At 40.7% G+C, this 14,247-nt stretch overlaps 1 protein-coding gene across 2 annotated transcripts; it reads left to right on the top strand.

Moving 5' to 3' along the window:
• The first annotated feature begins 5,039 nt into the window (after positions 1–5,039).
• SOD2 (superoxide dismutase 2) lies at positions 5,040–13,594 on the top strand. 2 transcript variants are annotated; one of them, XM_083830254.1, is made up of 5 exons: positions 5,040–5,195; positions 6,209–6,411; positions 10,755–10,871; positions 11,777–11,956; positions 13,076–13,594. In XM_083830254.1, exons 1-5 carry the CDS (start codon positions 5,167–5,169, stop codon positions 13,219–13,221), a joined length of 675 nt encoding a protein of 224 aa, XP_083686380.1. In that variant the 5' UTR covers positions 5,040–5,166; the 3' UTR covers positions 13,222–13,594. The 2 variants fall into 2 exon arrangements, with proteins under 2 accessions (XP_083686380.1, XP_083686381.1); XM_083830255.1 differs by having other exon boundaries at positions 5,076–5,195; positions 6,212–6,411.
• Positions 13,595–14,247: the final 653 nt, after the last annotated feature.

The following is a 14,247-nucleotide window of genomic DNA, read 5'->3' as shown; positions in this document are numbered from 1 at the left end:
AATTTGTTCCTGTGCCAACCCCACTTGATACGGTTTATACCAAGTACCTGTGCTTATAGGTCTGTGTGCTATCATGTTTCAGGCCAGCCTTTTAGTTCTTATTTTACAGGTTTTCTTATTGACAGATTTAAAAAAAAAAAGTTAATAAAAGCAAATCTGAGTTGGAACCTGGCTCTTAAAAAAAAAAAAAGACTAGGACGTATCCTACAGGTAAATACACAAATTATGACACTTTAAGAAGTTACTAATTCAGCATTTTAAAAAGGTAACTCCTATTTTTAAAAAGCCTATGTGAGGGAAAGTTCAGTGAACTGACTTAAGTTCAGAAAAATTAAAAAGTATACTTTTATTGATCAGTAGCGGTGAATTATGAATTGCTTGGAACCTGACCTTCAGGTGATTGCTTTGACTACTAGTTTTGTGATGGTAGCAATAAGAGGCAGTGGAAAAGTACTGGCTTTAAGTACTGTTAAAGGGAAAATAAAAGTATTCAACAGCACACTTTTAGGCAGACTTAACTCAGTTTCAGCATTTCCCTACCTGAGAATCTTGCCATTACCAGACAACTAATGCAGTCCTCTCATATAACCACTATAATAATAGTAAATAGCTTACAGCTTTGCAATTCACCGTGGGAACAGTGAAACTTGATTGAAAGCAGTGTGTCTTCAAAGTTACAGGAGATACTTGGAAATGTTACAACTGTAGCTTAAAGTAAATAAATTCCTAAATTGTAGAAGGGTTCCCATGTTATATGAGAACTAGCACCAGCAAAACTGCTGTCCAAGATAAATGGTTATAATCAAAATACTGTTAGTTGCTGTCACGTGTGTTGGAAACATACTAGTCTATGTACTGCTGCTACTTTAAATTCATAGGGCTCAGTTAAAGATGCTGAAATAACTTAGTCTCGCTGGAAGCATAAATTCTATTTGCAATATGTGGTGGTTTGGGGGAATGTTACTTCAGCTCTCATTGCCTGAAAAATAGTACTTAATGGACAGTTGGGCATGTAGAAGGGAAGTGAACATCTATACCAAAAAAAAAAAGCTACTAGCATCTGGTGCCCAAAGTAATTTCTGGTTTACAAAAAAAATCCTAAATTTTTAGTTGCTTGTGATTCATATTTAGTTTTAGTGCCTTATCACTTGAGTATCTGTAGTGCGTGTGTGTGTGTATACTCCAGTTACTTGTGGTGGAGTATAATTTTTTTATATTAAACTTTTTTCTAAGTTTTTAAAATGATGCTAATGGACAATAACGATGACTTTATCCTGATAATACAAATGGTAAAAAGCCTTATAGTGAAATCAATGTTGGTTCAAATCTGAAATGTGAAAGCAACTCATGTTAAGAAGATGGCATCTGGTATAAGGGATTAGAAAGATGCAAAATCTTTAGAGTTGCAGTAACTGCTATTAATTGTGCTGTTAAGGTTTTTATTAAAAGTGTGTCTTTCAGGCAAAGACAACTTGCCACTTAACGTCAGCTACTAAAGAGCATGTCTTAAAACCTCATGAAGATTTGAATTTTCTCAAGGGTGAGTGATAACTTCACTTTTAAATAGTTAAAAAAAAAAAAAATGAAGTTTAGCTAAATAGCTTAAAGATACAAAATATGTGTACAGACTAAAAGTTGGCTTAACTTTTAGGAAAATAATTGTAAGGTAATATAAACCATTTCCTTTGTCATTCTCTACTTAGAGGGTATCTTCTAAATAAGTGGGCTGGTGTGTTGTTTGAATTTTTTTCTGAGTGAAAGCAACCCAGCAATTGCATCAGTTAATAACAAGATGCATCTTATAATTGGCTTGCTTTCTTGCAATACTTGCTGCAAAACAGTAGTGAAATACAATATAATAATGCACATAGAAATGCTAAGCCACAGTAATGTTCATGTTCTTGGCTGTCAGTAAATTCATACAGCCTCTATTATGGCATTTAATCATCCTTAAGATGGCAGTTCATGGATTTATTTCAATATTCAGGAAAGTTTTGTTTACAGAACTGTAGACTTCAAACAATTCATCTTTTCTCATATCTATTGATAAAGTAGTTATTTTTTCTGCTCAGATATCCAGAGTACAGCTGGCTGATAGGTGAAAAAGGAAACTTGCATGGTTTTCTGGGGTCCTTTAAAAGGGAGTGGAGGGGCAACTACTGTACTTTGCATCACAATATTTTGATTCACAGTATGGATCTCTGTGGATTTACTGGCAAATTCCAAGATGAGGTAAGTTATTTTAACCAAGGTTGTTCACACTTAACCCCACTGATTTTTTTTAGTCTGATAAATTTGGGTTCTTTAAGATCTTTGGATATACACGCTTGTTTAAAAAGACAAAACTCAAAAGATTGAGGGTTTTGTGGTAGTAAAGATGTTTTCCCATATACTTTACACTTAATCTAGTATTTATCTTGTAGAATGCTTCATAATGAAGAGCTTTCCTCGCTGGCCTTATAGGAGAACTAATTTTTCATGTTTCTTTGAATTATTTTGCACTAACTATTCAATACTGATTATTTTAGCTGATGGAGTTAAGGTATGCAAATGAAGCTTTCTGATGTGTGTTAAGGGCCACTGAACTGATGCTGGGAGAAAAACAGGTGTTGGGAAACAAACTCAGAAAAGTGAGAAAAAAAATGGAATGGATCAAAAAAGGTAAGTAGATGAAATAGCTGAAAAGGTATTTTTAAGTGCCTTCCTTGTTCCCAGAGGTTGGGATGGGTAGATCCTAATGGCAACCAGCCTTTATGGGAGTGTGGGGCTGCTTGCAAACTCTGGTACAGGCTGCTGCCCTGCCTCTGCTTGCAGTACTGAGGCCTGGGATTTTAAGGTGTTAATGTCCTCCACTGTATGCATAGACATAGCTGGGATCAAGTGACAAATGAAGGCAAATACTTTAAAGAAATACTTTGAGGAAATCCTCTGTCTCACCTCTATGGGTTTCCTTTAAAAGCAGAGGGGGCATGTCTGTTTAACAGGTATTATTTAGCCCACCTTCGATGAGTTATGCAGCACTAAAAATACCTGACTCTGCATGTGTCAAGTTGTCAGAGATTGATGCGGTTTGCAAGGTGGACAAAATAAGATTATAAATGGGGAAAATACATGTAGACTCCTGAGGTCAGAAGGAACTGCTGCGTTGTAGTCTGGCCCCATGTATTCAGTGGGCCTGTTGTTCTAGTGCTAAGCCGTACCCCAGCTGGTTCTTCAAGGCTGAATTGTCTGTTGGTTACTCCCAGACAGTACTGCATGCACCACAGCTCTTTCCATGAGTAAGGTTTACACTCAGTCAATGTTCAGGCTCTTTTTTGAAGAGGAGAATGTCAGCTCTCTGGACTTATTTTATGGAACCTTTTTTCACCCCTTTCTAGAACACTTCCTAGTGGAGCATTAGGTCTAGTAGTCTCACCAGTGTTGTCTGGAAAGGTGATCTTGCTTTCCTATTCCCGCTTAATATTAACCTCTGAAACTTCTCGTGACTGATCTACTTGCTTTACTGTGTTCACATTGACATGTTCTTTTTTGTCCTCTCTGTAAACCAGTTTGAAGCACACTGTACATAAAAGGTAATATGTGAACAATTTATCTTGACCAGTCTTAATGGTTTTCAACTGATCACCAGTGCAATTCAGAAGTAGTGTATTCTTTTTACTGTCCTGTTAGGCTTTGTTAACCGCTGACTTCAATAATAAAAGTCCTAAGGTTATGGCTACCAATAGAAACACTGGGCCAAGACTTGACCCTAATGGGACGGGATCCTCTTAGTCCTGGCCCTGTTAGGAAACACTAGTGAACTACTAGTCTGGTAACTGAGTCAGTGAGTTGATCTTTAATCCCTTCTACCATGTGCACTGTTTATGCTGTGTATAGTTAAATCCCTTAAATCCAAGTAGAGGGTACTAAGTCAATCACTTGGAGATGAATCTAAATGTCTCCTACAGTTGCTTTTGTTAATTAGAGTTGCAATCTCAGTACACAGAAGTAATGTCTTTGAAAAGAACATCTTACCATGACAACACACTGATAACAATTTTCCTTTGCTTTTATTTCTTGGGCAGTAGAATTTCTTACCTTAATCCCTTGTTTTGTCTACAATTCATAAAATGTTGATCAACACTTCTTTGGCATTTTTGTTTTCTGAGAGAGGACTGTTACCAGTATTTCAGATAATTCAGTTCCTTACTATTCCAGAAGTAAGTGGTAAGGACCTTTTTCTTCTGGAAATCTTGTAGTTAATTTAGTTTAATTTTAGCAACTGAAACTTTACATTTGTCTTCATTATGGCTGTGAAACTTTAATATCTGATTCATCCTGCTTTCTTCCAAAAAGAGAACATTTTGTTGAACATGTCTAACCCTTCTCTATCCCTGTTTATGGTTTTGCTATCTATTCTGCTCTCTATGCATATTTCACTCCCAATGTATATTTTAATAATCCTCTATTTTTAACTGCAAAAGCAAAGAGTTTGCCTAGGAGCTAAGTGATGACAAGCCTTGTGTTGTGAGCCAGAAATAGTTACCTGTGTCAGGAGCACCCGCTGCACCAGATCTGCAGCGAGATTTAACCTGTTAGCTCCCGGGCGCGGCACTGCTGTCTGTGCCCAGCTCCCCAGTCCTGCCCGTGAGGAGAAGGCAGGGCAACAAGCGGGGCACTGACAGCATCCACAGGTTTGCTTATCCCAAGCTGGGGCACCAGTTTGCTGGGAGAAGCTGGATTTCCTTGCTCCCAGGACTGCTGTGTATCAAGGCTAAGGCTATTACAGCAGTTTCTGCAGCAGATGCACAGGCACCTGAGGTGTGGTTTGTTGTCCAGCTGCGGTGGTCGAGGGCAGGACTGCCTGGTGGGTACCCTACAAAGCACCATCTGTCATCCATCTCTTCTCCCTCATTTCCCGACCCTCCTTTCTCACCCCCTTCCTCCGTTTTGCCGCACCTCCCCTCCCGTGAGGTATTTCTGACACCATAGCAAGGCAGGGGCACGAGTACCGTAACCCCGCGGGCCCTCCAGCCCTTACTCCCCCTCCACATCCGCCGAGCCCAGGCTCCCCTCACGCCCCCGACCCCACCCCGCGGCCGCCTCCCGGCACCGCCCGCCCGGCCGTGAGGGCGGTGCCAGCCGCGCTGCGCCACGGGCGGAGTGCCGCGCTGCCAGCCCGCCGCCATGTTGTGCCGCCTCGCCTCGGCGGGCAGGTGAGAGCCGGGGGGGAGAGGCAGCGCCATGCCAGCCGCTCGGCTGCGGCAGCGGGGGCGGCCGGGCAGCCCTCGGCTTCCGTGGCCGAGCCGCGGGAGGGCGGGGAGGCGGCGGCGGAGGGCTCGTCCCCTGCTCTCTCTTCTCCCCCCCGCCATTTCGGGGGGCCGCTGGCGGTCGTCCCTCCCTGTCGCCCCCCGTGCACCCCTGCCGGGGGGCTCTGTCGCCTGGCTCGGTGCTGCCGGATCGCAATGGTGCTGCTCCTCGCCCTGGCCGCGCGGTTTTGTCCCTCATCTACGCCAAGGTCACCGGCGGAGGGGCCCTAGCAGCAGCCCTTCCTCCCGGCCCTGCGTGGTTCCTGTCGTGGGGGGAGCGTTTCCTCGTGTGTCGTTAAAACGTGGGGTGTGAAACAGGAAAGCGGAGCCTGTGGTGTTTTCTTTGCCGGGCATCACCGCTTTCCACTGCCCTGTTTTCACGCAGCCTGAGGCTCTCTGGTACCTGCTGTGGGGACGGTGTTTCTGCTGGGGCGCACCAAAGAGATGGTAATACAGGGCACGTTCTGCCTTGGGAACCCTGTGGTTCAGTTTTCAACCTTTTTATCTTTTAATGCAGAGACCTTTTGGATGGGGAGGGAGAGAGACTTAACAGGGACGTTTTGGCTTCTGCTTGTAATCGGTATCGATTAGTTGGAGCTGTGCATGTCGGTGTTGCTGCTGGCTTTCCCTTGCTCCCCCCCCCCCCCCCAGGAGTGTCTTTGCAGTGGCTTGGAGGATGTGGTTTGAGGAGTGTCAGCTTTACCCTGCAAAGCCCCGTACCTGTGACCTTTATGTGCGTTCATCTTTGCAATTAAACCACAGAGTGTTATTGCTCTGAGCTCTTGAAAAATGGGAATTCAGCTTCTTTATCTAAGACAACACCTTGCGTATTTACAGCAGCTGATCGTAACGGTCATTTCAGTCTGCTGAAGTGTTAAAGCACCGAGTAAGACATCCTCCTTCTGTTTTTTCTCTCCTAGAAGCAGGGCCAAGCTGATAGCATCTCTGGGGTGCTTGGTGTCTAGGCAAAAGCACACACTTCCTGACCTGCCGTATGACTATGGCGCTCTGGAACCTCACATTAACGCAGAGATCATGCAGCTGCACCACAGCAAGCACCATGCCACCTACGTGAACAACCTGAACGTTGCGGAGGAAAAATACAAAGAGGCACTGGCAAAAGGTTTGTGTATCCACAGTCAACAGATGAGATGGAAGCTAGTTTACGCAGATGATATGATATGGGGAAGAAAAAGGACAACTTCTTTCTACAGGAAATAGTTTTTTTAAACATTTTTGGATTATATATTTCATTCAACCTTGCCTTTTTCCTTTTGTTTTTTAATAAAGTGAAATGTAACTAGGATCAAGCTTGTGTGGTGGGCTTCAGCGTTGCTAGTAACTGGAAAGTAGGGTTAGCCAAAAGCCTGAGTACTGCCCTCTGTAGTACTGTAAAATATGGAGAAACTGTATTGACTTGTGGATTTAGTCCACATTTACACTAGTAACTGGAACCAAAGACAGCATCAATAGGAAGTTGCAGTCATTTTACTGAATAAATACTTTGTAGTGAAAGGTACGTAAAGTAGAATTTGTGTGCTTTGACAGTTCTCACATCAGATGCTTTGCTGATTCTTGTGAAGAAATCTTAGTCCTGTACAAATGAATATAAGGCAAACATCCATGCGATACCCAGTGAAGAGAGTTGAATTTTGTTGTCAGTATGCCACTGAATCAAATTAAGGGGTCATGTAGCTCATGTGCCAGTATGAGGAACTGAAATACATAGCAAGAGGTAATGGATTTTTTTTGTTAATATTTCAAATTGAATCTTGAGATACACTGACTTTTGTAAAAACTTTACGGTTGTTTTAGCCAAACCACAGTGAAAACACATGAAATGCTTTTTTAAAGACTCCTTTCAGCCTTTAAGTTGGACTGATGAGAATATGTGAAATATATTTATATATCTTTTTAAGGAGGCAGAATATTTTTGTTCTTTAGTAGTGATCTTTCTGAAGAGCTTCAGTTTATGTCTAAAAGGTGATTAGTTTATAGACTTACTTATGCCTTGTTGCTGAGTTGCTCCACAGTGTAATTTTGTTTGGGCTTGGATGAAAGTGTGAAAATTGTTCATGTCTGAGTAATCTTGAGCCCTGTAGCCCCTGACATATACCAGTGTGCTTGAATATAGGACGTTGATTACTTGTGAAAGTTTAGAGATTTTCAAGTGGCTATGTAAGCCTAAAAATAAATTGTGCCATTTAAATTCTAATGAGATTTGATTAAGAATCGTGCAATCAAGATTGCGGCTTTGTCCTAACAGTGGTGGATCTGGGAAAATTGTCTTGCAGAGATTAATTATTGCAGCTGAGGAGGGAAACAAAACTATAAGAAATCAGTATATCTACTGCTCATGTTAATAGTGCTGTATAATGACTAAGGCTTCAGCCACTAGTGAAGGCAGAATTTCTGGTTGGCAGAGACATCTGCAGTGCTGTGGATCCTCTGAGGTATTTTAAAAAAATACTGTCAGTTGATAGGCTTTCATCACTTGGTCTTGGTGACAGTATTTCAAGAGGTAGAACTTAATCTTTCCGTAAGGATTTTGCTGCCAGTATTTTGCAGTGTATTGTGGTTGTCATGCACATCAAAGCCAGACAAATATTTGCTTATACTGTTTGTGTGTGTGTGTGTTGGGTTGGCTTTTTTACTGCAGTGATAGCACAGTATGCAGAGAGTGGTATTTTGACCCTCATTAGAAAGACTAGTAAGACCAGGCTTTAGGAAAGGGCAGAGTCTGAACTGCCCCCTAATTCTGTCAGTAATGTCATTCTTTCCCCATACTTAAAAATTGAGCCTGGCCAAAACTTTTTGCACAGCATTTCACTGTTAGGTTACACAAGACATGTATTCACTATATCACATCTATCCCTGTCACATCTATTCACTATCTCTTCTGGATAACAGAACCTTGGCAATGGCTTCTGTTCAGCAATAGGAGATGAAGTAATCTCTTTAGATTATCTTTAACATGTTCTTAACCTATCTATATCTGTTTAGACAACTATAAAGCTTTCTTGAGCGGAGTCCATTTGCTTGTGTTGTCGGTTCTTCTGAAAATGAGTATGCACCTCTGTGACAGGATCCAGCATGGGAAGTAATAACTTTATTCCAGAAAGCTTTCAGCGTAATCTGGTTCTGATTACTGGTTCATCAAAACGTGCAGGATTTTGCCAATTGAAAGAAATAACGTTGAAATATATTTTCATTGAAAATTTATGCCCACCAGAATTTCATGTTCTTTTCTGACAGTTGACCTATGACCTATGGTGCTTTACTTAGCTGCTCTACGAAGGGAAGGAGTGACTCTTAGTAGACAGAGAAACTGAGCTGACAAGTCTCTTGAGCACTACCTCTAAGCTGTCTGTCTTGGTTTACTGAATCATCCTGTGTGGCTGTGTTGAGTGCAGTAGGCTGGAGGGGGCCTCATATACAAGTAGATTTGAAGATATGTTGCAGTAGCTTATGGGCAAGTTACTTTTGTCCATCACCTTTTCCAGTGCCAAGTTCAGCAGGACAATTTTGACAGCACCCCAAATACAGTGTTTTAAGAACAGCAATCAAATGCTGTCTCAGCTTCATAGTGGTCCTGGCTTCTTCTAGGGTATGGTATCATAAACAATAATGAAGGTGTTTAAAATGTCCTGGGTTATTTTTGGATTCCTGGCTTGTGATATCGTGGGTATGTTCTGGATTAACTTCGTTTCTTAAAGGCATGCAAAATTCAAGGAAAATGTCTTGAAGATGCTGTTTGACTGGTTATAAGAGACATGTCTCATCCTTCACTTGATACCTGAATGCAGAAATAGTGTTTGTACTGGCTGCGTTGGATGCTTTATTCCAGTCCTGTCCCTGTCTGGTTTTGTTGCTCTGGGTGTGGTTATGACTGGAGTTGCAGAGGCCACGTAGTAGTTACACACTCTCTTTTAACTTAGAGATATTTTTCTGAATGAGAGAAAAATCAATCTGTATTGCACTTGAAAGTGAATTCCTGTAGGAACAAAATTATTCTTAAGAAAATTTTATGGAAAACTGTTTAGTTTTTGCATCTTAAGGAAACTCTTTACAATAACAGCGGTCATTTCCAGCAAAAATTAAGTCGAAGATGCGTGATTGAGCATTACTGTAATTTATTTTAACAAAGCGTTGAAGTCTGTATTTTGGGGAGATTTGTGAGTCATAGTGGAACTTAACAGCTTCATCCAGATACTTTATTTGTATGAGACTTACCAAGGTCATTATGGTTTCTTAAGGGTATGAGGAAATGCTGGGAACTTGGAATCCTGTATTCAAACCTTAGTAACAGGTGCGCTGCTGCTTTGTGACTTGTCTTCACGTCTGTCCTAGGATGACTCACTTATTCCTATAGGAAGATTTCTACCACTTGTTCCTGAAAGTGAGTGGGGGAAACAGCTGCCCGCACCGGTGACTTATTTGAGAATGTACTGGAATGGTGGAAAAAGCTTCAAAAAGTTGTGCAATGTTCCAGTTATTTTAAAAGCCAAAATAGCATGCAAAACACTCGTGTTAAAATGGCGCAACATGATTCAAAGACATAAGGCAGCAATGAATTCTTTAAGGAATATGACATGTTTCGGAGGGGGGAGGAGGGATGTACAAGGTTGTCTGACCTTGGGTGGTATGAGTGTTATGTGCAGGGCTGGAAACAAGGGTTAGCATTACACGTGCACTGCTTAGATATGCTGTGGATAGTTCTAGATGGACTTCTGGTCTTTGTTTTTCTCTTGAAGTTAAAACCTGCTTGGACTGGGGAGTTCACCTATATTAAACAGTGGTATTTGGAGGAGAGGTTTCAGATGCAGAGTTCTTCATGTTGAGTAAAATGTTCTGGGTCATCACATCTCTTCCAAAAACAATCAATCAAAACAGCCCCCCCCCCCCCCCCCAAAAAAAAAAAAAAAAAAGGAAAGAAAAATTGGAGGGAGAGGAACATTTTGGTTTGTGCTGACTGTACTCATCAACCTTGTCTGGAGCACAAACTGTTCACCCTGTTAAAGATGTTTAAAAAGTTTAAAAATTCATAGTGGGCAAATCAATGACTTAAAGGGTGAATAGTGTTCTTGTCTAGTAATGGTAATACTGAGCAATTTACAAGTGCTAAGTCCTTAATGCATTCTGGCTATTCTGGTTGCTTTATTTAGCTGTAGAATGGCAGTAGATACTTCGGTACTGTATATGTAGTGTGAGTTGCCTGAGAGGTGCAATATTGGCAGATCGCATATAGGACAAGCAAAAGATAAGACACATTTAATGCAGTTTGTCAGTGACTATCTAAAATATGAGTAGCAGTCACAAACCCCCTTATCTTTTCCATAGATGTGTTAAAGGCTAGTAAGACTTGAAAAATGTTGGGTATTGATGGAGGCCTAGTGGCAATTTAGTGTCTACTGTGGTGGTGATCTTTTTATTTGTCTAATTTTTTTTTATCTTCTGCATCCCTAGGTGATGTTACAGCTCAGGTGTCGCTTCAGCCTGCACTGAAGTTCAATGGTGGGGGTCATATCAATCACACCATCTTCTGGACAAACCTTTCACCTAATGGAGGAGGAGAGCCTAAAGGTTAGTGCTTGTTATGATGGTTTATTGAGTCAATTTTAATTGACCAGCAGAACTGATGATATTTTTTTTTCTTTGGAAGAGGCTAAATCTTTATTTTTTTCAGAATTAATTTGCCTTTCTATATGACAATTACCGTAATTCTGAGGAAGTCAGGGCCTTTTGAAGGCAAGGTAAAAATTCAAAAAGCTAGTTCTGTGCTAAGTGTATTTAATTTCTAAAGCTGATTACATGTACATTGCAAAATACTTGGCTATTGCTGTATATGTCCTTTCCATCTTCATAAGAGAAAATAGTTATCCAGAGCTGTGATAATTAAGTTCATGTACATGTACTCAGCTTTAACAGAAAGGGAAGAAATGTGCTGCAGACCACCCAGCCTAGTGACTGGATTTATGCTCCATTTTCAAGTAGGGATAGTTTAACAGTTAAAACCTAAAGGAAGAAATCCTTTTGAGAGGATAGAGGAGTGATAATCTCCAAGTGGCCTGCAATTAAATTAGCGGCCCTATAATAAAGATCTCACAAAAGCTGTTGTGGTAAACTTCAAAGTTTTTGAATCAAGTGTATATGCCCATCTATAGACCGGTGGGCTTCAGGTGCATAAAATTTCAAAGCTGAAATTTCTTCTAGTAGTTCAGCAGTTCTGTCCATTTCTGATGGAGCTTTTTCCAGGTGGCATTATCAGGAAAGGTGTTTTAAAGCCTTGCCTTTGTCTCTTTCTGTCTGCTTGCTCTCTCAAGCGGGTTGGGACAGGATTGTTAATTAACAATGCATCTATTTTGTCTAGCCAGTTCCTTCCCTTAGAGCCCAAGTGCTTCTGCTTCTCTTCTATTTTCAGGCAGTATCTGGAAGTTAAGATGTTAAGTACGTGACATTCTGTGACGTTTCTCTGTTTTTTTTTAAAGGAGAATTGATGGAAGCCATCAAGCGCGACTTTGGTTCCTTCGCAAACTTCAAGGAGAAGCTAACAGCTGTATCAGTTGGTGTTCAAGGATCAGGCTGGGGGTGGCTTGGCTATAACAAAGAGCAAGGACGCCTACAGATAGCAGCTTGTGCAAATCAAGACCCTTTGCAAGGAACAACAGGTCAGGTTTCTTTCCTTCCCCTCTGCTTTTTGTAGATTTCAGAGGCAAGTGTACAAGATGGGAAAGGGAATTTTTAGACATGAAGAAGAAATAGCTGGATAAATTGGTTCACTTCTAGCAGAAGTGAAAAACAGTTGCAGCTTTTAAAATAGCGTTTGTAAATCAGGACTTCGAAAATCTGTGGAGAGCAGTAGGGTTTACAGTCTGTCTAATCAAAAGGGAAATAGATGGGCCATACTGTGAAAGTGCGCGCTCTCAGACAGTTACGCTCCTTTGGGCTGTTTCTGAGTAATTGGAGTAGCTTGCCTGTAAGAGTATTGGGAAAAATAATTCTGTTACATTTAGATTGTTTTCTCTGACAGGAGGTATTTACAGAACCAGTGCTCTGGGTGTAGGCCAGACAGCAGCAGAGGGGAAGATGCGTATAACAACTCTTTTCTTGAAACAGGGTTCTAGGTTTAAAATGGAAGGCTTATAGTGTGCTTCCTTACTATTGGTAGATAGTGATGGATGTCAATTAAATAACTTATTATAGTTATAATTATTATAATAAAATAACACTTAAAATGGTCTGTGTGCTGCTTATCACTGGTAAAAAAAAAAAAAAATAGTTCTAGTGTTGAGACAAACAGTGGTAAAGTGGGTAAATTTCACCCCTCCCCTCAATGAAAACTCCCCACTAAAAACCTCAACTAGAAAGATGTTTTAGCACAAAAGCAAGGAAAGTAATGAAACAGTTAATAACTTGTGATTAAAACACTGGAAACAAATATTGGTATGGCAAGAGATTCTTTTGTGGTGGTGTATTTCAGGAAAATACTTGTGTTCTTAAATGTGCAAAAGATAAACTGTAAACTTGAAAAAAAAAATTACTTCAGCTGGTTTCAGTTCTGTCTTCAAGCCAATTCTAGGGCATTCGTAGGTTCTTATCCTAATCACTTCATTCAGCTTACACTATATGTGTGTGTGGAGAGCCAAAGGTAAAATGGCGCAATGAGCACCTATGTGCTGGAGAGCTCTGTCTTCCTACAGTTGAAGAAATTGGGTAATAGCAAAATAAAACTTTATATATGAAGCATTTTTTCATAGGCTTAAAGTTTTTATCCTTCTTTTCTACAGGTCTTATTCCTTTGCTAGGAATCGATGTATGGGAACATGCCTATTATCTTCAATATAAAAATGTTCGACCTGATTATTTGAAAGCCATCTGGAACGTCATCAACTGGGAGAATGTATCTTCAAGATATGCATCTTGCAAAAAGTAGAGTGGAATTCTTGCACAGACTACTGAAATGGCACCACTTCTACTTTGGTATCACTCTTGTAGTAGTATCTGTGGCTTACAAATGAATAGCTCTACTGCAGAAAACACTTAGCTCATCCAACAAAAACATTTCATAAGCAAAGTGTCTGCTTGTCTAATCCTATGGAAGGTATTCCTTAGATTTTTGAAGCTTTAAATTGTTGTGCAACAAAGGGAGACACTTGAAATAATCTTTTCTATTGCATATAAGCACATAGCTCACCTTGCTGAAGCTTACTGAAGTAATGGATTTCTTTGTTGCACTTAAATACCTAAGTGGAGACACGTACTTTATGTTACTGTGAACAAATAAAACTCAAAAGAATCTTCTCTAACTGTCTGTAACAGACTCTTTTTTGGTAGCAGCTGGTCCAGTTATTTGCTTTGAAAAGGGCTGGGGAAGAGAAGCGCCTTCTGTAATTTATTGTGTTACAGGCTCTGCAACTTTCTGAGAGATCAGGAAGATAGGTGAAACAGAAAATAGGCACTGCTGTGCCTGCCTGACTTGATGGTCTTCAGTTATCCCTGTCTTTCCTGGATTTCTTGTCTGAGATCTTCATGTATTGTAGCAATGTATTAGCTTTTGAAGTGTTACCTTGGGCAAAAGATGGCGGTACTGGGACAGACTAAATCGTTCACATGGGAACTGGATGGCAGCGGGTGGTACTCACTTCATACTGGTTGTTCAAGTATATTCTGTATATTCATCCTTTAGCTTTAGAGACTGATTGTGTGCCTCTGTCAAGTCTAAACTGTCCACAGCTTTGTTCCTGAAGCAGTAGTAACAAGTTAAACTTAATGCTTGAGACAGGAATGAAGTACTGCCTGGCATGTGGGAGCATGCCCAAGCGGTCTTGAGAGGCAAGGGTTAGGGTGTTTGGGTTGCTCTGCTAGTTCTGTTGCACGTCGTTCAGACAGTGCTGGACATATGAAGTACCTTGTATGTAAGTTTTCTTTGAGTGTTCCCAGAATGCTCCTTTAAGTTCAG

This window comes from Anser anser, assembly GCF_964211835.1.
Source record: "Anser anser genome assembly, chromosome: 3".
In the NCBI taxonomy this organism is placed as follows: domain Eukaryota; kingdom Metazoa; phylum Chordata; class Aves; order Anseriformes; family Anatidae; genus Anser; species Anser anser.
Note: the sequence above shows the minus strand (reverse complement) of the source record. Positions and strands in the feature narration are given on the sequence as shown.